At 44.3% G+C, this 27,818-nt stretch overlaps 2 protein-coding genes across 7 annotated transcripts in view; one reads left to right on the top strand and one right to left on the bottom strand.

Moving 5' to 3' along the window:
• The window catches only part of nkain4 (sodium/potassium transporting ATPase interacting 4), a 47,442-nt gene extending 26,597 nt beyond the window's left edge, over window positions 1–20,845 (bottom strand). The window contains exons 1-3 of one of the 2 annotated variants that reach the window (XM_080469850.1): window positions 20,398–20,845; window positions 5,211–5,348; window positions 3,959–4,039 (exon numbers count right to left, since the gene is read on the bottom strand). In XM_080469850.1, coding sequence (XP_080325976.1) covers window positions 3,959–4,039; window positions 5,211–5,348; window positions 20,398–20,451 — 273 coding nt within the window. In that variant the 5' untranslated portion in view covers window positions 20,452–20,845. The remainder of the gene's footprint in view (window positions 1–3,958; window positions 4,040–5,210; window positions 5,349–20,397) is intronic. The other variant, XM_080469849.1, reaches the window with a different exon arrangement.
• Window positions 20,846–25,805: 4,960 nt separating this feature from the next.
• Window positions 25,806–27,818, top strand: part of LOC308113003 (uncharacterized protein) — a 42,222-nt gene continuing 40,209 nt past the window's right edge. For 4 of the 5 annotated variants that reach the window (XM_080468868.1, XM_080468867.1, XM_080468869.1 and 1 more), the window contains exon 1: window positions 25,811–26,149. The gene's annotated coding sequence lies outside the window, so the exon portion shown is untranslated. Of the gene's footprint in view, window positions 26,150–27,818 lie in introns of all 5 variants that reach the window. The other variant, XM_080468870.1, reaches the window with a different exon arrangement.

The following is a 27,818-nucleotide window of genomic DNA, read 5'->3' as shown; positions in this document are numbered from 1 at the left end:
ACGATGTAGTTAGTATGCTGGGCCACTGGAGGGCGCTGTTGCTTGATTTTGTTATGAAACTACACAGACGTGTGCAGAGAACAACACACTATAAACGTGAGGAAAATGGAGAGAACCCGACATCCATATGGACTGGTGACGCATCGGATGCTATCAGGGGTGAGTCTCAACTATTAAACTACTGATCTGGACGATAAAACTAGAATATAGACCGTGGGTCGTACCACTACGGGGCCGCCATGTTTGTTTACAACTGAATGAGCAGAGGGGAGGGGGAGAGATATGCATGCGCAGTAGCAGGCTCTGTTGCCTCTGGCAGTCTCCGCAGGAGGGATTTGCGGCGTGAAAGAATCTTTCCACCTTGGGAGCCGGATTAAAAACTTTGCGGATACGGTGCATCCGCAAACTGGTGCCGTGCAAACGGACCCCCCAAAAGTGAAGAAAGTTTTGCGGATACACTCTAATTTGTTGTCGTGTAAACGGGGCCTGAGTGGAGTAAAACATCCATTTAGACCTTTATGTTAAAGCAAATATTTACATATGCTGTACTGTATCTTTAATTCATTTGCCACACAAAGAAGGGGCAGTATATGTGACTATTTATTATTTGTTAGCTTGCAGATGTCAACTTTTCTTTTTTTGTTGTTGCTGTGTTCACTGGCATCTGACCCTGACTGGTGCAAACCACCATCTCTGTCCCTGAAGGTATTTTCTTGCTCAAGGGCCGTTTTCTTTTAAATTTCCACTGCCACCTATGATCATGTTAACTTGTTTCTTGTTTTGGGTTTCTTTCTGTTAGAGCCATTGCAATTGACAGCATTTAAATTAAACAATGCAAAATTTCATTGTTTGAAAGATTGAAGATTTGAAAGTTTTACAAAGAGAACTATGAAATAGCTAAAAGACCATATGTGGTATTTACAATAAAGATCATATATTTTTTATTAGTTGCAATGACGATTTTGCATGTATTTACAGTTTTTTCCACTTTTTTTTTTTTTAACTCAGGGAACTTGGTAGGGATGTCCTAGAGTCTTCAAGTCTGCAGTGACTGCGTGCAGAGAGAGTGAATCAATGAATGAATGACCACAGACTGTTTAAAACAGAGGTGTGTGCATGTCAGCAGGGGGTCCGTCTGTCAGTCTGTCCTGCACCGTGGGGGAGGGGATAAGGGATCAATAGGAGGTGACAGAGCATGTGGCATATGCCTCTGACAACCTGCCCTCAAACACACACGCACGCACACACACACACACACACACACAGTCCAGGCCTGTCAACATCGGTCAGCCACGCAGAATTAGCTGACTGTGTGTTATGATGAAAATGTGTTGAGGACTTCTCAGAAAGCTGTGTGTCAAGTTTGGTCGTGCATGTCTGTCCAGGGTGTGGGTGCATGTGTGTGCGCTCCATTAGCCAGCTCTCCTCCTGGCCACCATATGCAGAGCTGGAAGCCCAGGCTGGCTCCATCTGTCGGGTTAATGCCCAGCCTCAGCCCCGAGCAGCTGGCCCCTACAAGCCTCATTATTCTATCAGAAACACACACACACATACACTCACACACACATGCTCAGAGTGGACGCACAGACATAAGCGGTGAGTGACAGACACACTTGATGGAGCCAAGGACTATCACACAATGACAAAGTCACAGTGCCCGGGAAGGTGTTTGAGAAACTCATTTTGGCTGTCTGAGCAGGTGTCAGATGAACGTGGCCTACATGAATACATTATTGTCAACGTTCAGGAGAGCAACTGGGCTAGAGAACTGCCTATGAGGAGGAGAGGAGAGTTGAGGGGAAATATACACTGATATGGAAAATGGAAATATTTAAATAACATCATCATGTAACATCATTTCCCCCGGGTGCACACTGTCCTTTGAGATGGCCTCTAGCTCCTCCACATCCCCAACTTCACTTGTGAAGAATGCGTATAGAAACGATACTGATGGAAGAAGTAATGTAGAAGACGCAGTGAAGAAAGAAAAATGTTGGCAGGAGAGAGAGAAGATACTGATTTCCGATAAGACACAACACAAACCCTCGCTTTTGTCTGGTTGAACATGCATATGATCTTCATGTTTCCCTATGACATACATATATTTCTACTTGAAACTCAGCATGGGAGGAAACTCTACCCCACAGGTCCGGGGGAAATGTAGCAGGCAAATATTTAAAAACATGCACACTCGGGCTGGTTGGGTTTTTATTCCCTCTGTGTTCATTTCCTGCAGATTACTCTAAGCAAACACACGCACAGACTTGTGGGTCTATCTTTGAGAAGAGCCTTTCAATTGACAAACACATTCCCCAGACTCTCACTCTAACCTTTACTTTCACAACTTGTTTGACCAGAACCCCAATATAACATGAACCAAATTGTGACCTTTGCTGTAAAATAGTCTGCGGTGATTGGATTAACTGCTTTGTGATGACAATGTTTGTTGCTTGTTGCTCTCTGTCTCTGTCCTCTTTTCCTCTCTGTGAGTCTGGTTCTGCAGAACGGTTCCCTCTCTAGCTCTGGTTCTAAAGCTTAGGGGGTTACCTAATAGTTCAATGCTGTATTCAAACTCTGCTTCCAATATCACACATTCATTACACACTGCAGGAATTAAACTTACTGCCATTGTTTTTTATAGTGAGGCCTTCAGGTTTTTGATGCAAGCAGAAAGGAACTAATGGTAGTGCATCATATCTAATTAGAGCTCAAATATACATTCAGAGTCGATGAAGCTCAGGAAAATTCACCTATTCCTTTATAGTTTACCCTTAAATTTGGTATTTTACAGTGTGGTGCAATGAGAAAGCAACCCTGGGATGAGATTAGAAAATAGATTAAACATTTACGGGAGAAAGAAATACTCACCTCCGGTTTTTTGTGGAGGGGAAAAAGGAAGAATGATGTGCTTTATCTACCTTAATCTGTCCCTGCTCTGCTGAGAACTAGATATGTTCTTATTTCTTCTGATTCTGCTTGTGAGGTGTCGCTTTAGAGAAGAGTGCAATGAAAATGGTTCACATGGGAATAAAATGTTTTAGGTACCACAAAATAAAAAAATTAAATAAAATAAAAAAATTACTGAAAGTGAAGGTGCAGAAAGTACTACAAGCCAGGCGCGTCTGTAAAGCAGAGATTTGCTCTCTTTACTTTAATGTGGCTGCTGAGAATAAAACAAGCGCCGTAGATCCACACCCATCACATTGTGACCATTAGCCCTCTGCAGCCTACTCCATCTTGTCCTATCAACACCATCAACGCCAGATGCAGCCATTAAACAGCTGAACACATGCGAAACGAGTCAATGAAGGGAAAAAGAAAAGTGGATAGTCTGCATACCAGACTACAGCTGAAAAATGATATAAGTTGTATGCTTAGCAGGTCTTCATAAGACTGATATTGACATTGAGATTTGTAATTAGCAAGTGCAGAAAAGAACACCATTTATCAATCCATCTATCTTCTGTAATTGCTTCGTTTAAAATTGAGGGTGCAGGACGCTGAAGAGTCACCCTGCTGACAGTTGGAAAACGTTATCTAGTATATAACACAATCAGACATACACTGAATGAGCAGCTTAGAGCGAACAATTACCCCAACATACATGTGTTTGTATCATGGGAGGAAGTCGGGAGTGCAATGAAAAAAGTCCCACATGCACTGGTAGAATATACAGACATGCATATTACTTGTCCACATATATTGGCCAGCGTTTAAAGTGTCTTATTGCTTGAGTTTAGTAGATACAGAGCACAAAATCGGAATATTTCTTGGAACTATAGTGCAGGTCTAAGTGACACCCACAGTGTAGGTGGTGCAGTTATTAGACAAAGGAATAAAACTCAGGCTTTAGTCTCCACAACCTTAGAAAGAGACAGAACATTCCTGGCAGCACAAAGCCACTCAAGTCAGCAGATGCACGGTGAGCGATTCACAACAGCAGCCGAAAACTTCTCACCTTGGACAGGCCTCCTACGTCCAGGTAGAAACAGATGACGAAGACGTTCCAGGCTACCCAGACAGCGGCCCACACTGTGTACTGAGGGGCAAACACACAGATTAGCTGCATGGAAACCTCAACAAAACACGACAGCTACAGTGATTAAAAAGCCACAGTTAGTAAATAAGCTCTCAAAGTAAAGCCAGTGGCGAGCAGCCTTCCACCCCCGCATGCAAAAATTCACACAAATACATTTGTATGTAAGACTTTGCTTTTTGTAAAAGCCGTCGTTAAGTTGAGGAAGTTTATTGGTGCCCCGAGGGAGCTGCAGGTTTGTAAACGTCTGAGGCCAAATGCAGTTCACGACTCCACCATTTATAAAATTGTACAGTCAGGCAGCTGTTGACAGATGCAGAGGGGTAGTCAGAGGGAGTCAGTGACACTCGTCTGAGGGAAGGTTGTGAAATCCTCTGACTCACAATGACCTGTGTGTTTAAAGCGCCAGAGACAGAAGAACAGTAAAACCGCACAAGTTGTGTCATGAAAGTTCTTCGCTTGAAGTCTGCTGTTTTCTACTCAACGTGTAACAATTGCTCTACCTTCCTTCCCTCCTCTCCTCCCTTTGCTTCCTGCTTCCTGTTTCCACATCTTATCCTCGGCGGCTCCTGTTTATCCTTCTTTATCTCCCTCGTCTCTCTTTATTTACTCACATCTCTCTTCCTCTCTTTACCTCTTTCTCGCTCCCCCAATCTTTTCCTGTCATTAGCATTACCATCTGTGCCTCCGCTAATGCCGCTCAAAATAGGCTTTTAATGCCTCAGATGAGCGTTATGGTGTCAAATAAAAACTGAATTGAGTTAAAGCACCTTTACAGAGCCTCTTAGTAGGACTTTTTAACGGAGTGGAGACAAAACAGGCGGCACATGCTTTGCATTGTGCTTGAAAGAATGACCTTCTCTGTCCAAAAACCTGAAGCCAAATATAAATCTGATGAGCTTCTTAGCCCCCCCCTCCCAACCCCCCCCAACATCCCACCCCTTTTAATTAGGCCTAATTATCAAGGGATTAGAGTGATTTAAGGGTGTCACACAATGCACAAAAGAGTGCGGCACAGTTTGCAATGAGAAAGGCAACAACATGTTTGATCTACAATATATGAGAGCTAATGCAAACTGATGTGACACTCCTTGACAAAAATGAACAGGATTAAGTGGCAGGCTGTGCAGAGTTTCAAGGGATCTGCAAGTCAAATGTAATTTCAGTCACTCACCACAATGATGTATCGTGGCCGGTACTGGATGGTGCCAAAGAGGCCGAGGATGACAATGATGATGTGGAAGAAGTTGGCAAGGATGGGGGCCCACTGGTAACCGAGGAAGTCAAAGACCTGCCGTTCTAAAGCCAATACCTGGAAGGCAGGAAAGGAAAATGTCAGATTTTATCACACTAACAGGATGTCTTTTACAACAGCAACCTGCTGGGAGTTTTCACTTTATGCATTTCTGCTAAGATCATGGAGAAAAAGAACAAAATTCTGAGACCATTATAAACACCACTTGTTGATACAAACCAGTTTAGAGAAGACAATATATCTTCACACGGTAGCCGACTATATTGAACCACTCAACATGAGCAGCTCGAGTATTTAGCCTCTGACGGTGGGAGTGCCCGGAGGTGAGTTTTACAAAATAAACAACGACAGATTTATCGATTCATCCCCTGCTGAGCTAAAGAGGAGCTCACTATTTCCAACCGCCCTGCCAGCGGCTGCCAGGAAGGAGAAAGATCTGGGAACTTTATGGGAGATGAGGGCCTTTCTTAATAATACCACTGCAGTGAGCTCAGACGCTTATTACAACACAGGCTTTACACACAGCATGTACACGCACACGCACACGCACACACTCACACTCACACTCACACTCACACACAAACATACACAAACACACACAATCAAAGGTAAACCCATCACAATGAAAAAAGAAATCCCGGTCTTCACTAATAGTTTCAGGCCACTACTTCATACACAAGGCTTAATTTAATATTGATATTTTTTTATTTGACCATAATTCACAAACTACATTCCCCATCTTTCTTCTCTGCCCGTCCTTTGTTTTGTTTTTTACAAGTGGTGCTTTAAATGTTTCACACAAGGTAATTTGAACCTTACTGCGAGTTCCTATTTGCATCAACTCAATTAGCATTCCATTTGGGGGGAATGTGTGTGTGTGTGTGTGTGTGTGTGTGTGTGTGTGTGTGTGTGTGTGTGTGTGTGTGTGTGTGTGTGTGTGTGTGTGTGTGTGTGTGTGTGTGTGTGTGTGTGTGTGTGGGGAGGGGGGGGCGTGAACCCTTTAATTAAAATTCCATTGCCAATTCAATTAAATTCCCTGGGTGTGTGTGTGTGTGTGTGTGTGTGTGTGTGTGTGTGTGTGTGTGTGTGTGTGTGTGTGTGTGTGTGTGTGTGTGTGTGTGTGTGTGTGTGTGTGTGTGTGCGTGCGTGTGTGTGCGTGCGTGTGTGTCTGAAGCAACGACGTGTTTCTCTGTGTGTTGACATGTCATTTACAGCCAAGCGCTTGAAGATGGATGAGGAAGGAAGAAATGTCGCCTCGGCCGCAGTGATAGGAGCACACCATGAGCACATCCATGCAGACACACACACGCTCTCAGTTCACGGTGGTGGCTGCGGTTCCTAATGTAATGGAAATGTTACCAGCAACTTGCTGAGACATTGTGACAGGCAGGGCAGGGAGATGATCAAAATGCTGAGTGATAATTAAAAATGAACACTTCTCGAGAGCGTGAGGGCAAGAACTCCAGAGGGCGAGTGCGAAGCAACAATGGCGGGGTGAATGAACTGTGACACGCACCAGGCTTTATCACACCAATATCAAGAAATATCTCTGCAACTGAAAGATAAAGCCATTTACCGTGGTGGAGGCAGGAGAAAAACATGTCGAAGGAACCAAACTGAGATCGATGGGTAGAAAATTATGGAAAACTTAAAGAATTATGACAGAGAGGAGGAAAAAAATGTAAGGATGTATCACAAATGACATATCTTACCAGGAATCCATTGAGTCTCCGCCCTCCTAATAAGTACTGTGAAAGAGAAAGGACTGGAGGAAGAGAACCATACATCTTCTGATCAACTCTGGGCGAGAGAGCTCAATAAAAGTGATGCAGGAGGATGCTGGCGGAAATGAGATGCAGGCTTGCTGCGGTCCATTTGGGTGTTGTGTTTACAGGCCTGACACTATTTGTGGACTAACAGCTGAGCTCGTACTTTGAGATGAGTTTTTTAATCACAATATTTACTCTCTGTGAGGATAATGATAATGATTATATCTATTCGGCTGCTCCCGTTTTAGCGCGGTGGACACACCAAGTCATTCCCACTTGCACTGTTGACCTGGCGTGCGATTCCCTTTACGACACAACGACACTTGAACCAGGGTCCATCAAACTCAGGGTGAAGACTTCTCTCTATGAGTCATTAGGAGGAGACACCAATAACCCTACTGTAAATGTGTCTCTAATTTCCCCTACAATTTTCAGTTAGTTCTTATAAATGGCTCGGTTGTTACTGTATAAACTGTGACACTTGATTAAATAAATTAAATTGTGAGTCCACTGAAGCCCAGAACGACACACCACTGGCTTTACCCCTGCAACACTACTCCAATAAAGACTGCTATCTACTGAAATGAGTCATAATTTGATGTTCACCAAAATGCACTAAGCCCACTCATGCCTTTTCCTGTTTTGAGCTTTTTAATCTATTATTTGTCTACAGCTCTCACTGAAGTGAGAACTCTCTAATACTGCAGACTTATTCAACAGATTCTTCCCATACTCATATGATACTCCCTATCTACACTGGATCCTAACAATAATTTGACTGGGGGCAAAGAAAAGGAAACAATTGGGAAAAGGAAACTCTGGAAATAGTTTAATGGAGAGATGCTGCATGTCCTCTGGTAATCATGGTGCGGAAAAAAAGAGATCCATTAAACAGGTTTTATTCTATTTGGCTCCATAAATGCAAAAAGCTTCGGGGCCTTGTGTGGGTGAACTTAGCACATCTTTCCCTTTATAATAAAGCATAAAACTGTGAAGACGTTAGTGGTGTAACCTATTATTTTGTGCATCTAGCAATAAACAAAACTGTGACTGAGCCGTTCAGATTATTTGTGATCATCTTTAACATGAATGTTGAATTTGTGACACGTTAATAAATTACATTTTTACTACTTAGTGTCCGTCTGAAACAGCAGCGGTCAGCACACATATGAATACTACTGCAGTCTCAGTACAAGATAACAGCCATATTAATTAATATGAGCCTTCTATGCAGCGCACATATTTTATTCTGTGATGTGACCATTACAAAGCCCTGGACTACTGGCAGGAAATATTTCCAATCAAGCTTGGGGTGTGTGCGTGTGTGTGTGTGTGTGTGTGTGTGTGTGTGTGTGTGTGTACACGTGTTCCCCCCATCTACAATGCAGTAAGCCTATCACGAACACTGCTAACTCAATAATCCACCAAGATGACAACAATCAATCAAGAAAAGAGAGGCTCGTGGCCACCCAGACACACACACACACACACACACACACACACACACACACACACACACACATACGCAATCACACAAACACAAAACCCATGTGGCACAATTAGTCCACAACTCATAGGAAGCAGGTTACTGGAGAGTGGGGTGGAATTTGATCAAAAGATACCGACGCTCTTCCAGGAATAGAGAGCTGGCTACGTAACGGCCCGTAAAAGCCTCCCACCGACCTCCTGCGAACACAAATGACTCCCTGTAGGGTGACGGAATCTCTTAGTGTGTATTTTGGTTTCGGGTGTGTGTCGATGTGGAGTAGCATGTTGCCCACACATACCACTCCTCCCACCATAAATACTGAGCAATTAGGGGATGGGGATGGCAGCAGGATGCAACAAGCCCCCTCAAAGATCTACTGCAGCCCATCCTTTGCGCTCTGGTTTCACTCTCACTTAATCTCTATTTTAGCTCTCTCGAACCATCATTTACTCTGTGCTTCAGCCATCGGAGTCCAGATTAGGATCACAGACCTCAATCCTTTTTTTTTTTTCAGTACACTGAGTCTCTGGACGTGTGCACAAAATATCAAATAGCTACAGAAACAACACACTCATTTTTTTACCCCCCCCAAGTCCTCCCGTTCTAAAAGCGATAACAGAGAAAATCAAAGCCCCAAAATATTTCAGTAATCTCTGCTGTCACCATTTCACATGTCACGATGAAGACGAAGAAGTAAGCAGCTCATAGCAGAGACGAGCGGATCAGAGAGAACATGTCTGATGGACAGAGAATGTTTGATCTGCATGGTGTGAGAGCTAATTAAGACGTGCATGTGTGCTCAAGATAAGTGTCTGAAAATGTATGAAAAACACTTTGTGTTGACGAAGCATCTAACCGTGACAGAAACATGTGGCAGGCTGTGTGGACAGTTGTTTGATTACTAACTGGACAGCAGTGGCACGAGACAATGACATGCAGGAGGAGGAGGACGTATTTGCGATGACAAGTGGAGAGAGGACCTGATGGACCCCCTGCAGTGAGCGAACAGAGATGACTGGTGACCCCACCCCCACCCCCACCACCACCCCACCCCTTATTTCCACAGCTTCAGCCTGCAGATACAATAAATCACACCAGTGTTTCTCTGTGCGCGTGTGTGTGCGTGTCCTCTGTGAAATGTCCTCTGATAACATGTTGCTGGTCCTGTCACCGGCATACTTGTGTGTGTGCGTGCATGCGTGCGTGCGTGCATGCGTGCGTGCGTGCCTGTTAATCTATATGACTTTAGGCTGCATGAATCAGTCTCCTCTGTGTACAGGCGAATAACTGACTCACATCCAGAGGAGCGGAGGGATGAACTGAAAACTGCTCCTACATTTTCCTTTATCTCCCAGTTATTTGTCTCCAAATTTCACAAGTGGGTTGATTTTAGTTGAGAAAGACATTATCCAATAAAGCCTCGCCTGATATAACAAGACTCACAGGGGCAATTTGTTATTCAGTAACCAAATGATGAGCACCGCTTCATGCGTGTCCTGCCCTCTAACGGGTACTTTAGTGCCTGCTGGGAGTCACCGGGAATAAAGGCAGGCAAGTCAGAGCGAAACCTGGCACATTACGAAAGTCAGCCGTCTCTGATTCATGCTTCTCTTTCACTGCCTTGCTTTTTGTTTTTTGTTTTTCAATTTTCTACTCAGAAAGTGATATAACCTCATAGTAACTCCAGTAATGTGAGTACCTGCACAGCCCTGGGAATCTGTGGGAGTAATTTGGGCACTAAAATCCCCCCTTAGGGTAACATTACACACATCTGACCGCTAAGGAGTCAGTAAGCACAGAAAATATGAAAAGTCTTTCTGTAGCACAAAATCTGATTATTGTTTGAGACTCTTGTTTTCACATTTTACTTATGAATTGGCTTGCAGGGGGTTCAGAGTCCAGGCTTAAAGACGTTAACCTCTCCTCAGTTTCTTGCTTTGTTTTGCTACTTCCTGGAGGCCATGGGATTAGGATTATGTTATTTATTGACAGACTCAACAAATAAACCAAAATAGCCTGATCGTGTTGTCTACATGATTACAGACAGCCCGAAATGGATAAATGAAGGTGTGACAACAGAAAGATAAAAAACAACCAGAAACAAGAGAACATGCAAACTCATATCAGACTTGAATTGATGATGTTCTTTCTCATTGTCAGGCGACAGTGGAGAGCACAACTCCACCTCATGCACAAATGATGTTGTCTGGTCTAACAAAGTTAAAAAAAAAATCTTCTTTTTTTTTTTCTTTCTATAAAATGACCCAATACCAGCTTTGATAAAAACGGCACACATGCTCTCAGAGCTGTTGTTTCTTCAAGGGAATACTAAAATAGTCTATTCACAGAGAAAAATAAAGACAACAGAGAGCAGAAGTGGCTGGCTGGCTGCTTTTAATGTGCCATGGTTTGCACAGGCTTATTTTTTTTTTTTTTACTCTGACTCCCAGCAGGCAGTAAAGTACTTCTCGAGAACTTTCTCCAATCCAATTTTTCCACTCTTGTCTGGGTAAAGTTATTATACTGTGCTGCCTGCCCGGTGCTTGTGTAACCGTATAACTAATGGTGCCAGTCGCAGTGTGAGTGCATGTGTGTGGCTTTCATCGGGCACATGGAGAGTTGGATAGATAGATAGCCCTTGGTGGTGCCTGGTCGACCAGAGTTAAGACAGGGATTAACAGGCAGGGTGCTTCCATAAGCCACTTTCTTCTCCTCTGTTTGAAATATGGTCTTCACAGCAAAACACAGCGCCTCGTCCCTTTAAGTGCCACTTGCTTTGGGGTGGCGGCGCTAAACAAGAGGCCGAGGTAAGTGCTGGTGGTGGCTCTGTTTTTTTGATGAAGTGGCCATTTAAAGCTTATATGACTCAAATAGCGCTTTATTTAAGATGAAATATGCTCGGCTTTAAGAGCTCTTAGTGCTAATAACATGCTAATCTGTCATTGCTATTGGGAACACACAAATCCGCGCCACTGAAAGAAACACCATATAAGCCATCGCTTTGAACAAAGTCTCCCTCCGGACTCCAACAAACTACTTTAAACTTTTCACTTTTGTGGCGTGTCTGAGATGTAATGTTCTCTCTGTCACAGCTGCTTTGAGATCAAGCCTTTAAACATCCTCTGGACGGGAGTCAACAATCTTCTTCAGCTCATTGTAAGTGAGTGCAGCCGAGTTTAATCGGTTGGGTTGAATGAAGCTCTCTGGTCCGATCTTCCTCTCGAGCCCCCCATCTGCTCTCCAGGGTCTTCGCCTCACTTTGCTTTGTCCGTGCCTGTTTATTTGCTTCACTGTCAATTATTTGTTTCCACTCTTGGAAAAGCTGCAGATGGATGTTATCCTCAGATAACAGAAACACTAGAAGTCAATTGAGTCGATACTAAGCTGTCAAAAAGAGAAAAAGAAAACTGTGTATCAAACAAATCAAGTAAGCCATACAGCCATACACACCCTACATAGATATATTTGACCTACTGTGGTTACTGGGGTCCTGGACACAGGTCCAACCTGCTGGAAACCATTTTGTTTCTGTCTCGGTACAAACATAAAAAAAATGCTCCAGCTTGTATACCCGGCTGCAGGCTGGAGCTGTGTTTGTGTAATTCAATCACACGCGCATTCTTATATATTCAGTGGTCCTTCTTCATGGGACCACTAAGAATCTGGAGCATGTAAGAAATGTAAGAAATGTAAGAAATGTGTCTCCCCTGATCCAAACGATGGTGAAGTCAGTTCTACACTTTTTCACCACACGGAGAACAGAACAATCAGCACCTCTGATTCTGTCTCTCTTATTGATGTTGATTTACTTGACAAACTATTGACCGCAGCCATAATGCCCATGTCGACTAGTCAGCGTTTCAGAAAAGTTGTATTTTCCCCACACAGAGATGGAGAACGGGTCACTTCATAAACGTTCTGTCCCCTGAGGAGCCTCGGTGTTGCCGACCACTCTTCCTGACACACAGTCCTGCAGGCGCACGTACTGCGGCCTGTCAGTCAGGTACTCAACAAAAATGAAGTAAAAAAACCCACCAAAAAAACATGAGAGCAACATGGTGAGTCATCTTTTCTTCAATCAGATCAGATCGCACACCCGCCGTGTCTTGATGAAGCAGATGAATTGTGTTATGAGTGTTAAACTCTTAATTAAGAATAATTACCAATGAGTCATTATTGTTGAAATGGCACTTCAGGCTGTGTTTGTGGCAGCTTTCAGTGTTGATGATGTATTAAATAAATAAACTTGGCAACATCTGATCCGACTGTTTTCACTATCACAGATTAATGGATGAATTTGATCTGCATTTACAAGATTTGAGCTCAATAATAAACAGTGACTTGATGACAAAAGCAGAGTTTACTGAGACATTCACTTCAAGCTGCATACAGGGACAGCAAACAACCTTCCTCAGATGGCTGCTATGACTTAAAATGTTCACATCACTCGATCTGCCTCCCTTCTCTTATCTGCCTTCCACCACTTTGCCTTCGGCCAACAACTTTATCTGCAGAGGTGGCAGCAAATGTTCAATCATTAGAGGTTAATTGAATATTTGCGACATTATCGAAAAGAAAAAATGCAGCGGGGGCTGGATGTTATGACTCGATTCCAGCGGATTAAAGTCAGCTGGGAGTTTGTGTGTTTTCTATTGTGGCTCCAAACTTTATGCTTGCAGTGTGTTGGAAGCAAGAGAAAGCGGCCACTGTATCACATACAAATATGTGGAAACTAATTATATCAGGAAACATTCCAAAAAGATTATCTACAACCAAAAAAAAAAAACCCCGCAAAAGAATACACACACACACACACACACACACACACACACACACACACACACACACACATACAGATACTTGTATTTTGAAGATAAGCAGACGTCAGAGAGCAAAACCGACGGATAAAAACACAATCAAATGGAAGAAACCTTGTAAAATGAGAAGAGCTCAAACCAGTCAATATTCTCTCCATTTTTGTTTCATCATGTCCCAGATTTAACAAAAATCTGTTTAGGTTTTGCCCCAATTAACAAGCAGGCAATTTAGCTGCGACGGAGAGAATTTTCATCAAAAATATGCAGTCAAGAACGACAAACAGCTGCCAGCAGCTTTCACCCTCCAGCCCTACTTTCCATAATTGAGCCGGTAATGTTGCTCTTTTCATCATAACACCATCACTCTTCATATTTCATCCACTCCAGAGAAAGTTACGCCGCACGCGTCCCCGTGTCCACCCATTTGATCGCAACAATTAGGAGGAAAAACATCCGTAAAGCCATCAACTGCTTGTAGAACAAGGACTGAATGTCAAAAACTGAGAGGGGGAAATGTGAGTGAGATGAATATGCATCACAGCCATTCAACTGTGTGCGATCTGTCAAGATAGTCATCCCAGCTGTGGTGCTCCCAAAGCAATTTATTCCATGCCACACTATAACAAATGACACCACTGGAACCGCTGGAATGGAAAGAAAGAAATGGGCTTGCAAATAGTTTGAGTTTTATCTCCATTATAGCTTAATATTGCAATGTCACTGATGTGGAACACACACAGACACACTAACACACTAACACGTGCAGGGCTGCGTGCATGCACTCGTTCACATTTGCCAGGCCCAAGGTTTTCACTATAACCACATAATTAATGGCCTGTTAAATTGAAGACATTAAAATGGTGAACAGTTGTAAAAGGGGCCACCGGGGACAAAAAGGAGATGGGATTTTCATGAACGCACATATTATTATAAACTAACATGCACATAGCATGGACAATGACTCTGGGGAAGGTTAAAAAGAGAAAAGGTAAGGTCGCCACCTCTTTTGTCAGTCGGCGTGAAACCTGGCTGCTTTAATCCGTGCGCGCAGCCAAAAATGTGAAAAAAATCAAGTGGGTGGCAAAAAAAAAATGGCCCGGTGGTATCGGACTGAATGCTATGCGGTGTTTTGGGCGGGTCGAATGTGTGGTGTGGTTAAAGGCTATATATGTGAGCCCAGCTATCTTTGGAGTGACAGTTGTCCTGAGAACAGGATGTGAGCTGAGCCCCATGTTCTCAGCATCGGTCGAGGCAGCATGCTACACAGATTTTCATCATACATTTTGAGTCTCTCCTTTTTGACAGGCAGTTTTTTAATACCTGCAGGCATCTTATTGTATACATTAAGGTTTCTGTGGTAACGCTGCGCCAGAAAGAGAGACAGAGAAAAGGAGGCGGGAAAGAAAATAAAAGAGACTGGAGAGGGAAAGCGAAATGGAGAGGTCTCGGGTCTCCGGGGCCGTGCTCGTAATTGAACCCCAAAACGAGAGGTCACCGTGCCACCCACCCACCTACCCCACGTTTCTCTTCGCCCTTCCATCTGTATCCCCCCCCCCCAAATCTCCAGTGACTCCAGCCCCGTTGATAAATCAGATAGTCATCAATAATTCAAACATATTCCAACCTGCCTTCGAGGGGTGGGAGGAAAACTGGGAATGGGTTGGGTGTAGGGATGAGGTACAGTAAAAAGGTATAGAACACAGCTTTGTAGGGTTTCTACAAGGAATCCCGAGTACACCGGTCACATTACACACTGGCGCTTAAAAGGTCAGAGATGTGAATGTGAATTTGTCGGCGTTTCTTTGCCCTGTGACTCAATGTTAGCTGCTGTTTGATCCTTTTTTGGAATGGAGGTAATACTGTAGAATATCAATCAGCACAGCTTGGTCAAGACCAAAACAGGCAAAAACACACTATGCTTCATTAAGATGGCCTACATGACAATGAAATAGAAAAGAATGCAAGTTTACAGACAGAGTAGGAAGTGGGTTGAGACCTTTAGCTTATATTTTAGGAACCATCCACACTGTTGGAGAACCTATAGTCTACGATCAGCGACTGTTAGAAGCTTCTGCGCTCCATCTCACATAAATCAAAAGGGAGAGAGCAAAAACCTCCATCTTCATTGAATAAAACCCTCCTTCTCATGCACACATCTCAGCCGGGTAGATCACTATTGTTCTAACAGGAACAGGAGCCTAAATTGCCAATAGGTGTGAATGTGAGGGTGTATGGTTGTCTGTCTCTCTGTGTTCGCCGCGTGATGGACTGGCGATCTGCCGCCCATATTAGATTGGCTCCAGCACCCCACGACCCTGAACAGGACAAAGCAGTATAGAAGGTGGATGGATAATCACCGCTAACAAAAATACAATGCTGCCGAACCTTTTCAGGCCGTCGACGCACCGATCACGCCCCGCTGCTACAAAAGCATCAGTAAGCACCGACAGGAAACACTGAACTGATAGCAGTTTGATCAAGTGTGACTGGGATTTTATTTAGAATGCACCATGAGGTTTAACTTCCCGGTGTGAAATACCTCCAAACAGCTGACACGTTGTCGCTAACTGCCTCCACCTTCCATTCAGCCGAGTGGCCGGGCTTATCGACACGCTGCTGACGCATGCCACAGCGTGCAAATGTAAACGTAAATATAGAACACAACTCAAGAGTGTTGTGGCCTAATGTTCTATGTGTCCGTCATTCATTTGTAAAAGTTTTATAATAATACACAACACTCTTTAAAGTTTACGTTTCCATTAGCACAACCCATTTCCTAAAAAGAAAAGAAAACTGGAAATAAATGACACGAGGTGGCCGGCACCAACATTAGTATTCATGGACTAAACTTAGTATATGGGGAGTCCAATCTCTGTTTTGCAAGCTGTGTCTAGTACACACAGACGCTGCGTTTTCTTTCTGCATGGATAATTCAGATAGGGATGCTATCTTTGTCTGTCCCCCATCTGTGCAAGCCAAAACAAATACTTACAAAAAAAAAAAAAAGTGTTTGTACCCACAAAGATTTGAATCGCCGTTCAGAAAAGGCTTATGAAAACTTAATCGCGGGCCTAAGAGAGGCGCAGACAAAGAGAAGGAAACAGAGATAAAGATGCTGGGGCTGTCCACTCGATCCCCGCCGGACGGCCTCCTCCATCAACTTGGCAGTGCCAAGGAAATCCAGTTCATCATCATTGATCACACGCGACTTTAAGTTTACACAGACACTCTAAAGAAGTTACACACACACACACACACACACACACCCTCAACAAAATACCCAGCGCGTGAGGTAGTGAGCAGATGTCTGTAGCGTCTGTAATTGCTTTAATTGACACAGTCGAGCTCTTGCCAACAACAGCTTTTAGATTTCTCCGGTTACCAGATTTTTGATGCATCTCCTCACCTGGGAACTGGCAAGGCATGAGTTGTTGTGTTTTTTGGTTTTTTTTTATAGTGGCAGTAACCCTCACAGCCTGGTGTCGTGGCCTGATCGCATTCAGGAGTTTTATGGCGATGCAATTCACTACAGCTGCTGTAATTATTCTTAATTACAGCTGTGTGATGCATTAATATGACCGTGTGTGTGTGTGTGTGTGTGTGTGTGTGTGTGTGTGTGTGTGTGTGTGTGTGTGTGTGTGTGTGTGTGTGTGTGTGTGTGTGTGGAGCAGGGGAAACAGTAGGTTGACAGACATCCAACAACTCTGAACTCATGAATATTCCAAAGGAAATTAGAATTCCAGTGCGCTAATAGAGGAAATGAGATAGTGGAATCCAGGGGAAGAAAACATCTTCAGTTCTTTGTAATATGTAGGAGATGACGTGACGCCTGCCAAGGGATAATGTCTCGCCTTCAGAGATAAAACTCTTCAGGATGTGGCGCTCCGCTTTCCTGCCGAAACTTTCTTGGAAGCACTTTGGTTGAACTCGGTCTTGTTCTCTGAAGCCTTCACTACAAAGTTAGTTTATTCTGTCATCAAACGCGTTAAAAAAAAAAAGAAAAGTGGACAGTGTGATGCAAGATATCAAACTCACACAGGCACACACTCACATATTGCTTCTGGGCAGTCTGGTTGATAAGTTTTTACAGGTGAAGATGAGGCGAAACCTGCAGATTTGTCTTGCGTCTGCGCTGAAGGCTGCTGCAGAGACAGTGGCGTGTCCTACATATGCTCAAATCACACCGTTCCCTCAGACACCGCTGACAGGTTTTTGTTCTCCTCGTCTGTGATCAGATGAAACACCTTCCAGCTCTTCCCTTTGTCTCTTCTCATCTTTGTCAAAGCTGCACATCCTCCACTTATACAAAGGCTATAATCTTTACCAAGCATCGGACCTATAACTCATAGCTCAGAGGGCGCAGCTGTGACGGTGGGTGTGTCTCCCGTGTGGACACGGCGGCATGAAATAGTGCCTGAGTGGATGTGAGGTCACTGCTGCCAGAACAATTGCGGCCAGAGATTTCCGGGGTCAACGTTCTGCTTTGACTTCATTACCCTTGCTCGGTGTGATTATATGTGTCTGCCTGTCTGACCCGCCCTGAAAAACCACCGTGACCATTCAAGAGGCCTCCTTCATCTATCAGCCACCAGCAGCCTCTGCTGAGGACGACGTCTTGGTCACGGCCGGTCGCTGACATTACACAATGCATCTTAGAAGGGGTCCTGTATCAGAGCAGTGGAAAACCATCCACACCAGGTCAGCATGAGGTCAACTCCTCACAACAAGCGACCCGTTGAGACAAAGCAAAAAAAAAAAACGAGCTTGCCTGTGTCTCAGAGAACAAACAAATCATTACACAGACAGGGCTTCCTGCCAGCGCTCGCTATTCTCTGGGGCTGATCGGGCTTCTGACAACCATCCAGCCTCACTGTCTGGAACAGTTAGACTGCAGAGGAAAGAGGCAACGGAGGCGTTTCGATCAATACCGGCTCATTATCTGTTGCCTTCTGTCCCAGAGAGATGAGTCCCATTGCTCGGCCTGTTGATGAGGAGAGCGCACCACAATTCAATTAGGGGGATGGCCGAGATGCCAAAAGAGGTTTGATCAAAGCACTCTGCCCGGCTAATTAGCGCACGCAGCGGTTCACAGGGGCTATTTTTACATCTGAGGAGCAGGCCACGTTGTTTTGTTAATGGTAGTTTTACCCCCTAATGGACTGGGGATAACCTGGCTCATTGGCAATGCATAGGTTTGAGCCAGGAGAGAGTCGGGGTCCCTCGTGCTGCTCGACACACACATGTATATTAATGTGAGCACAGATACACACACACAACCCCGATGACCTCTGGAAAGGTCAGGCAGGGTTTAATGTAGCCCCCCCCCCCTCTTTGCAGGTTAAACTCAGCAGCGTGTAGGTGTGTGTGTGTGTGTGTGTGTGTGTGCGTGTGCGTGTGCGTGTGTGTGTGTGTGTGTATGTGTGTGCTTCCCCTCGACAGGAAGTGTCAGGTCATGCAGAAGTAGCGCCAAGGGAGAGTAAAGCTGTTTCCACGGGTCTTCGGGGACTTTTTAGGCGGCCAGCCGACAGCTTTATAAACCTGGTAACAAATGGTCGACCTCGTTCTCTCTAATGAGGCAAAAAGGTTCGAAGTCGGCAAAAGAAAAACAGGTGTGTAGCTCAAGGAGGGTTCGCCACCTTCCGTTAGGAAACCCGCCCGAGAAACCGAGTCGCAACTTTAACAAGTGACCAACGCCTTAGACCCAAACCAACTCCATCCACTGGGGACGCTCCCCCAAACGTCACTCTCCGACTCAATCCTGCGAGACAAACAGGTGAGACACACAGTACACACAGTACACACAGTACACACGGACTCTATTAATTCTGAAGATGAAGCGGGGAAAAGAACAGCGGGCTTCTGAGACCGATAACAGCAGCAAGTAATTCAAATGACGGCACGAGAGAGAACTGAAGCTAAAGTCGATTAATCTTTTTTCTTTCTTTTTTTTTTTCCCTCCCTGAAAAATCATTAAAACTCAGTCAGAGGTTCATTTCAAATGTAAATTAGCAGCTTCTTATATTTCTGAACATGAAACAAAAGCCACAGCCAGAAACCTGTAGACTGGCGTGAAAATGTTGGCGTGTAGATATACACCTCCACCATATCTACTTCTCTACTACATATTCATAGCTGATGCCAAAAACATTGCTTTTTTTTTTTTCTCCATTTATTTTCTCTTCAAAATCATTCCTGCATGATTCAATTTGTCTGAACTTTCCCATCCCGGTCTTTGTCCGGGGGAAGATTTCACTGCTATCCTTTAGTTGTTAACAGTGGCATTTTACTTGTGGTGCGAGCAAGCTCAGTCTTAATACCCTCATAAATAACATTGTCACAGTCTGTCAAGTAAACTCTGCTCAGGGACAGTAGCAAAGAGACAAGCTCGCTGAGACTGCACAGTTACCATCAGTAAAATGTCACCACAGCACACACGCCACTGATCTGAGACTAAAAGGCCCCAGCTCGACCCCAGACTCCGGAGCTGCTGGCTTCTGGTGGACAGACTGGCAAAGACAAAGAGTTCTTCACAGGGAGATTTCTGAAGCCTGGAGATCAGACAACTGATCCTGTAGTGATGAAAAGTTACATGGAGCTCTGTGGCGTGATTGTGAAAAATATTTAAAGGTCGCACTGGACAATAAAAGCATCACATTGGTAAACCACTAACTTCACTCGAGCAATGTGGCCAGACATCATGCAGCTTCAACAGTGTCACCGCAGGAGACTGTCGGTGCTGAGAGAAGTGGAATTCTTTAGACCACCATGTGTTCACTGTCACGCTCAGACTCACTCAACACAAAATACACGTTCGCGATTTCTCGTGAGAGCAGACTCCAAGTGTGTGGAGGGAGTGCAGGAGATGAACAGTCATAGACCTGACATCACTTACAGTGGGAGTTTTGGAATTCCATCACTACCGCTTTAAGGTTCTCCTGTCCGGCCCCAAAAACATTGATTCAACGTCAAAGCATTCTCTTGTCGCCGCAGAAGTGGCGGTAGAACTTGTGAAAGAGAAGCGATCCACTCACCAGCTGTAAAGTGCAAATAAAGATGAGGGTGCATCGTCCGCTGCAGCAGCCCATTGTGTCAGCGGGGGGAACGTGACTGAGCGGAGCAAAATGAGTCGGAGGGGCTTCACAGCATGCAGACCACACTCAGTCCTGATCCGAGCACCGGCGTCCCATCCTCCCCTCCAAGCTCCGGGCTCTGTGTGCTCGCTCTCCCACACACACACACACTCAGACACACACACTCAGACACACACACTCACACACGCGCGCGCGCGGCTGGGTCCTGTGGCTGCTCCCGGTGCGAGTCTGTTTGCAGTCCGGACGCACTCGAGGTGACTGGCTGGGAGGATGGCTGTGCGTAAAAAGGAGGAGGAGGAGGAGGAGGAGGAGGAGGTGCGAGGTAGTCAACTGGGACTGACTGAGGGCGTCAACTGCTGTCTGTGGTGTGGCAGTCCAGAAAATGTGTGCACTTTTTTTTTCATCCAATATGTTTGAACAGAGGTAATTAATTCATCGCCGTGCCGAATGAATACATGTCTGTTAAACCAATTTACAAGGGGGTGGCTTAATTAGATTTTACAGATAAAGCAATCAAGCCAGTTTGGGCAGATGTTTGTTTGCAGATGCTCCAGATTTAATCTGGTGTTTGTCAAAAATTAATATTGGCGTCTGGTTTGGTGATTAAATCACACGTGCTCTCAGACGAGGGACACCGGGTTTAAAACACCGCTGTTCTCCTGCTGCACAACTGGCGCCATCTGGTGGTTTCTTTGAAGAAACGCACGCAAAAAGCTGCAATAAACCGCTTATTATAAATGCAAATATTAGAATATAATATTTCTAAAGTTCTCTGTTTTTAAAGTTATTTATTTTTTCATTTTTGATTTCCAAGATGTGCAGGCTACAAAAGCTATAAAAGTAAAACCAAAAAACTACGTGGAATATTCCAGATCATGCCTAATAAATCGGAAATATGGAAGTTTCATTCATTATTATTTTTGAAATGTGTTGGAGAACAGGCTGTGATAACCTAGACAGACTAACAGAGATTAGCCAAGCCAGCTCGCTATTCTGTGTATATGATGGGGTTAAGTTCAAATAAGAAATCTCTCCATGGGGATCAATAATGTATGTTATATAGAATTGCACTGCAGAATACACAGTAATAAAGTATATTCTGCTAATATGTGTGTCCACTATAGTTTGTTAACTTCTCTAAAATGATCACTCCAACCATTTTGGGAGCATTTGCATCTAATTTGGTTTTATTACGGTTATTATTATTGTTGTTGTTGCTGTTGCAACTTCCAGTCAGTTTTCCTTGCATTGCATTTCGCCCTCACCCATTCTTTCTCTCCCCCTTGCTTGGGTCCTGCTCTCCAAACAGGCCCTTAAATCTCCATCTGCTGGGAAGCTACTGGTGGGTATGATTCATAATAGAAAAGACGTTAAAAGCAAGTCTCACAGTCAGTCTCCTCCTTCTCCTCCTCCTCCTCCTCCTCCTCCTCCTCCTCCTCCTCCTCCTCCTCCTCCTCTCCTCCTCATGGAGGCAGGTCCCACCTCTCTCCTCAGCAGCTTGATGAATCTTTAACGCATCTGTGGGCTGAGTGGAGGAACACTTCACATCTCATTTCGTCACCGTCTTCCCCTTTAAAGCTGCTCCTCTCCCCGCTCCCCCGTTCTCCGCCGCCCTGCCCACCTGCGTCCAGTAGGCTCAGGAGGAGCTCCGCCCCCGGACGCCAAAAATAACCTCGGGGTATTTGTGAAAGCTGGCAGGCAGGCACTGAATTATTTTTTTTTTAAGTTAGAGTAAATGGTTTTCTTTCACAAGGAGAGTTTCCACCTGGGCCGTTGCAATCAAAGCTCCTGCATCTTACAGATGACTGACACTGAGCAGCTTTTCTTCCAATCTTGTTTTCTTGTATGAGATAAACATGCACGCTATAACATTATGTCATCCGTGAGCAATATCAGAGCATTTAATTTCCAAAATGTTATTCATATTTTCACTTGCAATGTGGATCCACACTAATACAGTTCAAGCCTGAGCACACGTACCCTCTCCCTCCTTGTCGGAGCAAGATTGAAAATATGTCACAAATGGCTTGCTTGAGGGGCAATTAGCCATGTGCTTTATTGAGGACAAGGGGTTCAGACCACCTCACCCCTGTGTGATTTCCCCCTGTAGACGGATGAATGTGTGTCTTTTGTGTTATGTCAGATAAGCTCCAAGCTCCAACATTATTAATTCAAGGCAATATAATAATAAGAATTTGAAGAAAAAAAAACCTGCTACTGAACCCTCACAATGGAAGTGATGACACAATGGGAATACAATCTTTAAAGAAGACACAAAAGTGAACCTAGAGCGGCAATTTAACTGCAGTTTGACCTTCATGCCAAGAAAGACCATCCAGCTCAGAACTTTCAATATTCTATTTTCATAAGTAAAGTTTTGAAAACTGAATGCTTTGTGTTCTTAATTTAGTTTTCTATTTTCATGATGATGCATTTGGCCATTTGTAAACAGGGTTAAAAACACCTCACAAACAAAAAAGTTATTCCAGTTTGAACGGAGCAAATCATAAAATCTGTATTAGAGAAGACCTACTGATGTTACATGTCAAAAGAATTTCACTGTGTGAAGTCGAGTGTCTCTGACCGATTGCTCTGGAACAGATGTCATGTTTTAGTGCTACACCCTGAGCCGGTGTAGCCAGAGAGCGACTGGTGGAGCACATTAGTGACTGCCCTGCACTCCCTGCATGAATATAGCTCACTCATTCACCACTGCATTTCTTATGAGAACACGGTTTCTGAATGTCTGCCATGAAAATGTAAAATACACGTGTGTGTGTGAGAGAGAGAGAGAGAGAGAGAGAGAGAAAGGAATAGGGTCACTGTTATAATACTATTAAGAAGACTTGATGGAGGTTCTCCTTGTGTTCTCATTTGGCCCATTTTTGCCCAACACCTCCTTATCCGGTGTGTGTGTGTGTGTGTGTGTGTGTGTGTGTGTGTGTGTGTGTGTGTGTGTGTGTGTGTGTGTGTGTGTGTGTGTGTGTGTGTGTGTGTGTGTGTGTGTGTGTGTGTGTGTGTGTGTGTGTGTGCGTGCAGAGTGCGGCCCTGCGGGCTCCTGTTCTCCTCTCAGACACTAATGTGAAGTGACAGGACAGCCAGTGGTGAGCTGCTCTGAGGGGACCTGCATTGTGGGGCAGACCCGAGAGGTCTGGCTCATAGTGGACAACAATAGAAAAAAAGACCTCAAAAGGACAAGGCCTTTCTGTCTTTGAGAGTGTCTCGGGCTGTCGCTTCTCGTCCCCGCTCTCTTTCTCCTTCTCTTTGTTGTCACGGATTTTTTGGCGGTCAGATTCCAGGGTGAAATAATGTAAACTTGCACTGGACTGAGTTGGTTTTAGGTAATATTGTACAGATGGTGCTTTAATTCAGCCTGAAATACCGGGAGAACTGCTGTTGATAACACAATCTCCAGCTCCTGTAAGCACTACTGGATGTTTATCCACATAAACTATCCCACACAGCTGCAAATTACAGTCACAGTCCGACAAGCACATGCACACTTTCTTTATTTAGACCTACGCTCATAAAACTTTAACGTTATACAAGCACCCTTGGAGGCGAAGTCTCATCTGACTCTTTCCTCCACTTTTTTTTTAATGATGAATAAAGTTCCAGCCTCAATGAAGAATAAATATGGAGGCTATTAAGAGGAGCATGTCAATAATTTACGATGGGATTGTGCTTTGATGAGGAAATACTGGTCCCCGGAATCATTTCTGAGCACTCGGTGTCGTTCTAACAGCGGCCGGAAGGGGGCGGTGTCCGTGAGGTCGCCTTTAACAACGGAAGCCTTCACAGCTGTTTCAAGTTACATATGAGCATCCAAATACAGGAAATAGAAGAGGGTTCCTTCAGTGTAAAGGCAGAATTTGCCATGAAACGCTTTATAAGAGCTTTGTTTAATTCTCGACTGTAACTTGAAGAAATAGTTGGATATAATCCTTCCACTGCTCACAATCTTTCAAATGAGGCAGCAAATGTTCATGCTCATCACATCATCTCTGTGCAGGTAAAAGCTGAGCAGTTTTGATAGTTTCTGAATTTAAAAAAAACCCCACAGGATCCACTTCAATATTGACATATTTCATTTCTGCCACTGCCAACAATGCTGCTTTTCTTCTCCTGATATCAGCCAATAACAGAAATGTGATGTAAAACAAGTAGTGTTAAAATGTCTTGACATGAGCTACTGCGTGTGTCATTTTAGCGATTTAAACTTATAATTTTAAACATAAATGTTTTATGGATTCAGACATTTTATTTATATACTTTTTTGGTTGGAGAGGAGCAAAATTTGACATTTCAGTCTCAATGGTTTCAAAATGGTGATTTATGAAGCCCAAGATCCAGTCAAAGATCATTTGTTGGATCATCACCGGTCTTCCTAAAGTGTAACCTTTTAAAAAGAGGCCAAATAAGAAAAAAAATAGACACATTCCTATTAAACAGTGCAGGACGCATAAACGCAGAGAAGTTCATTTAAAATGACCAAGAACTTAATTCTGTTCAGATTTAAAACTCAAGCCAGACAACATGGCTGAAGCGGTGACGACATTTAATTGTTGTAACACATTACTGACAGTGAAGCTGCCCTGCAGGAAGACAGTAACTGAGAATGTGGCCTTCACAAACAGTAGCTGAAATCAGCATTAGTAATAACGATTTGAACTTCAGCTCTATTTGATTCATCCATCCATCTTAATCCTGTTCAGGGCTGCAGGGCGCTCAAGCCAATCCAAGTTTACTGTGGGCGAAGACAGGGTCCACCCTGGACGGGTTGCTTGTCCATCACAGCGCGAACACACAGAGACAGACAACTACACACATTAAAATGCATACTGAGGAGCAATCAAAGGGTCACCAATTCATCTCATAGGCATGCTATTGGACTGTCGGAGGAAACCCAGAGGAAATTCAATCAGTGTTCATAAAGGATATTCATGATCGTTTTTCAACAAGAATAAAGTTTCAAATCTGGATCTGGTCTGAAATGAGCAATACACAATGAGTTGCAAACATTTCTCTTCACTTTTCTATTGTAATTGTAATATATATATTTTTTGTTTTTTATCGTATTGGGGAGCTTATGTGTCGCTGGAATTTGCCTAAATATGAAAATTTGTTCTGACTATGGTCTCGAAACCGACATGCATCGATATGCACGGTGCTTTTTATATGAATAAAGAAATCACGGGTCCATCCTTCTATCCTCTTGCGCGAAACATGTCAGCTGCGTTTCTCCTCCTGCCGCCTTATTGTGAAATCTGCGAGCTGATCCACTACCGTAGTTCTCTCCGCCTTGATGCGGGCCTCAGTCACATGGTTCTGCTTAGCGGAGAGCTGATGGAGCCAGATGAAAAAGCCAGGAGGCGAGCCCCTCCGGTTGCGCGTCAGCAGCATCCTCTCAGATAGGAATCCGCTCCTGTCACTTGTGCCCCGCACACCGAGAGGCGGACGACAGCAGCCCTCGAACTGCAATTAAAGGCGACCATCACTGGGCATGCAGCCTGTTTTTTTTTTAGTCTTTTCTGTTTTAATGCGATGTGAGATAAGAAGAGTGAGGGGAGGCAGTGAGGAGGCTGGAGAGATTTAAAGAATGATAGTGTGGACGAAGGCGCGCTGTCCCAGGAGAACTCATCTGAAGAGCTGGACATCACAGACCGGGATGCTCCTCTAACACACCGACCGAGTGAGTACACCGCATAGTTCTACCTCTCGTTTTTTTTTTTGTCCTCCTCCACTGTTGCTCCATCTTTCTACATTTCTGCACAAACCCTGCACGCCTCTCCTCCCTCATCCGCCTGTGAAATAGACCTTACTCCTCGATTCCACCTGTCTGATCAATCATTCATTGGTTTCCATGCAAAGTGCGTGCAGAAACCGGCCAAACGACGTGTGAAAGTTGCCTATGTGATTTATTTATTTTTTTTGAATTTTTTTTTTTTTAAATGGTGCATTTTCCGCTTGCACACACGCCCGTTAAGTTCACGCATGCACGCACCGCCACTTGGATGTGGCGTGCAGGCAATCTGCAGCGGCTGATCGGGAGGTCGATCGTGTCCCTTTAAAGTTTTTTGATTAGAGTGAACATGTGTTGCACACTGTGGTCACAGTGTCAGTGCAAGGCTAATTAATGAGGCCTTTGTACGGGGCTCTTCCTATCACACGCACTCATCACTAATCCTCTGATGGCCCACAGGGCGTGGGTTGCTGTACGTGATGATAAGAGAGAGGCACCAGTACTTACACAGTAAGGTTGATTAATTATGGACTCACATTGGATGAAGTGATGATGTGCACAGAGGATATGCAGACGTGCCAAACAGAAACGGTGTCATCCAGCATCAACCATCTATTTTTCCACCAGTCATTCGTTCTTGACATTGGGGAAGACAGTGTGCTACAATAAGCTCCAACTTCTGCTTTTGAAGATGTGTTATTTGTTTAAGTTTATAGGCCACCAGCCTCCAAGTGACGTGATTCGCTCAGTGATGGAGAAGCAATGTCCATCGAATACCTATTTGATCCAGTTTGAAATGATGTTCTCACCTGTAATAAGCTGCTGTGTGGGTGTGGATGTGAGTATAACTTCTAGAGCAGGCTCAGTGCATGTAGATGAATGAAATCCACTTACTATGCAGCAAGAGTTCCCATCTTTGGTATGCGTGTGTGTGTGTGTGTGTGTGTGTGTGTGTGTGTGTGTGTGTGTGTGTGTGTGTGTGTGTGTGTGTGTGTGTGTGTGTGTGTGTGCGTATTTCACCTCATTACACTCATTGTGTTGACTTAAGCAGGAGGGTCACCCCTGAGGCCCGTTCTCCTGCCTTATTGAGGAGTGATGCCCTGAATTACACCACACTTGCGCTGATTACAGAAGAGGGAGAGGCATTTCAGCATATGTGTTGAGTTCACGACTGTTATTTTGACTGAAATGTCTGAAAGTGATGTATTTTTCCCGGCATAGATAAGTTGGCACGTTACGCGATAGTCGGGGATGAAGCCACGTCTCACTCACCACAAGTGCATTTCGTCAAGAGGCGCTTAACTCCTGGATCTCGCACATTTTAAATTTGCGACGGAGCTCTGGTTCGAATCTCGGGCAATTACGCTGGCAGCCTGCCCACGCATGCTTTTGCACAGGAGCTCCTCTATACTTGGTTGTTTTACAAACTGACCTTACAGCATGTGTGCTGCAGTCCTCCCGGGGCATGCTCAAAATTCTTCCTGTGAATGTATTAAACATCGAGCATTCTGCACTGCGAGTGCAGGGCAGTGCACTTTAAGGCAGAGTCAGCCTTCTGTTGAGGGTGACAGAACAGTCAGATGGCCCCCACAGGGCAGACAACAATTCCTGCTGCTGA

The sequence above is a fragment of the Lipophrys pholis genome, assembly GCF_963383615.2.
Source record: "Lipophrys pholis genome assembly, chromosome: 8".
Lineage (NCBI taxonomy): Eukaryota > Metazoa > Chordata > Actinopteri > Blenniiformes > Blenniidae > Lipophrys > Lipophrys pholis.
The sequence above is the reverse complement of the archived record's forward strand: the minus strand, read 5'-3'. Positions and strand labels throughout refer to the sequence as shown.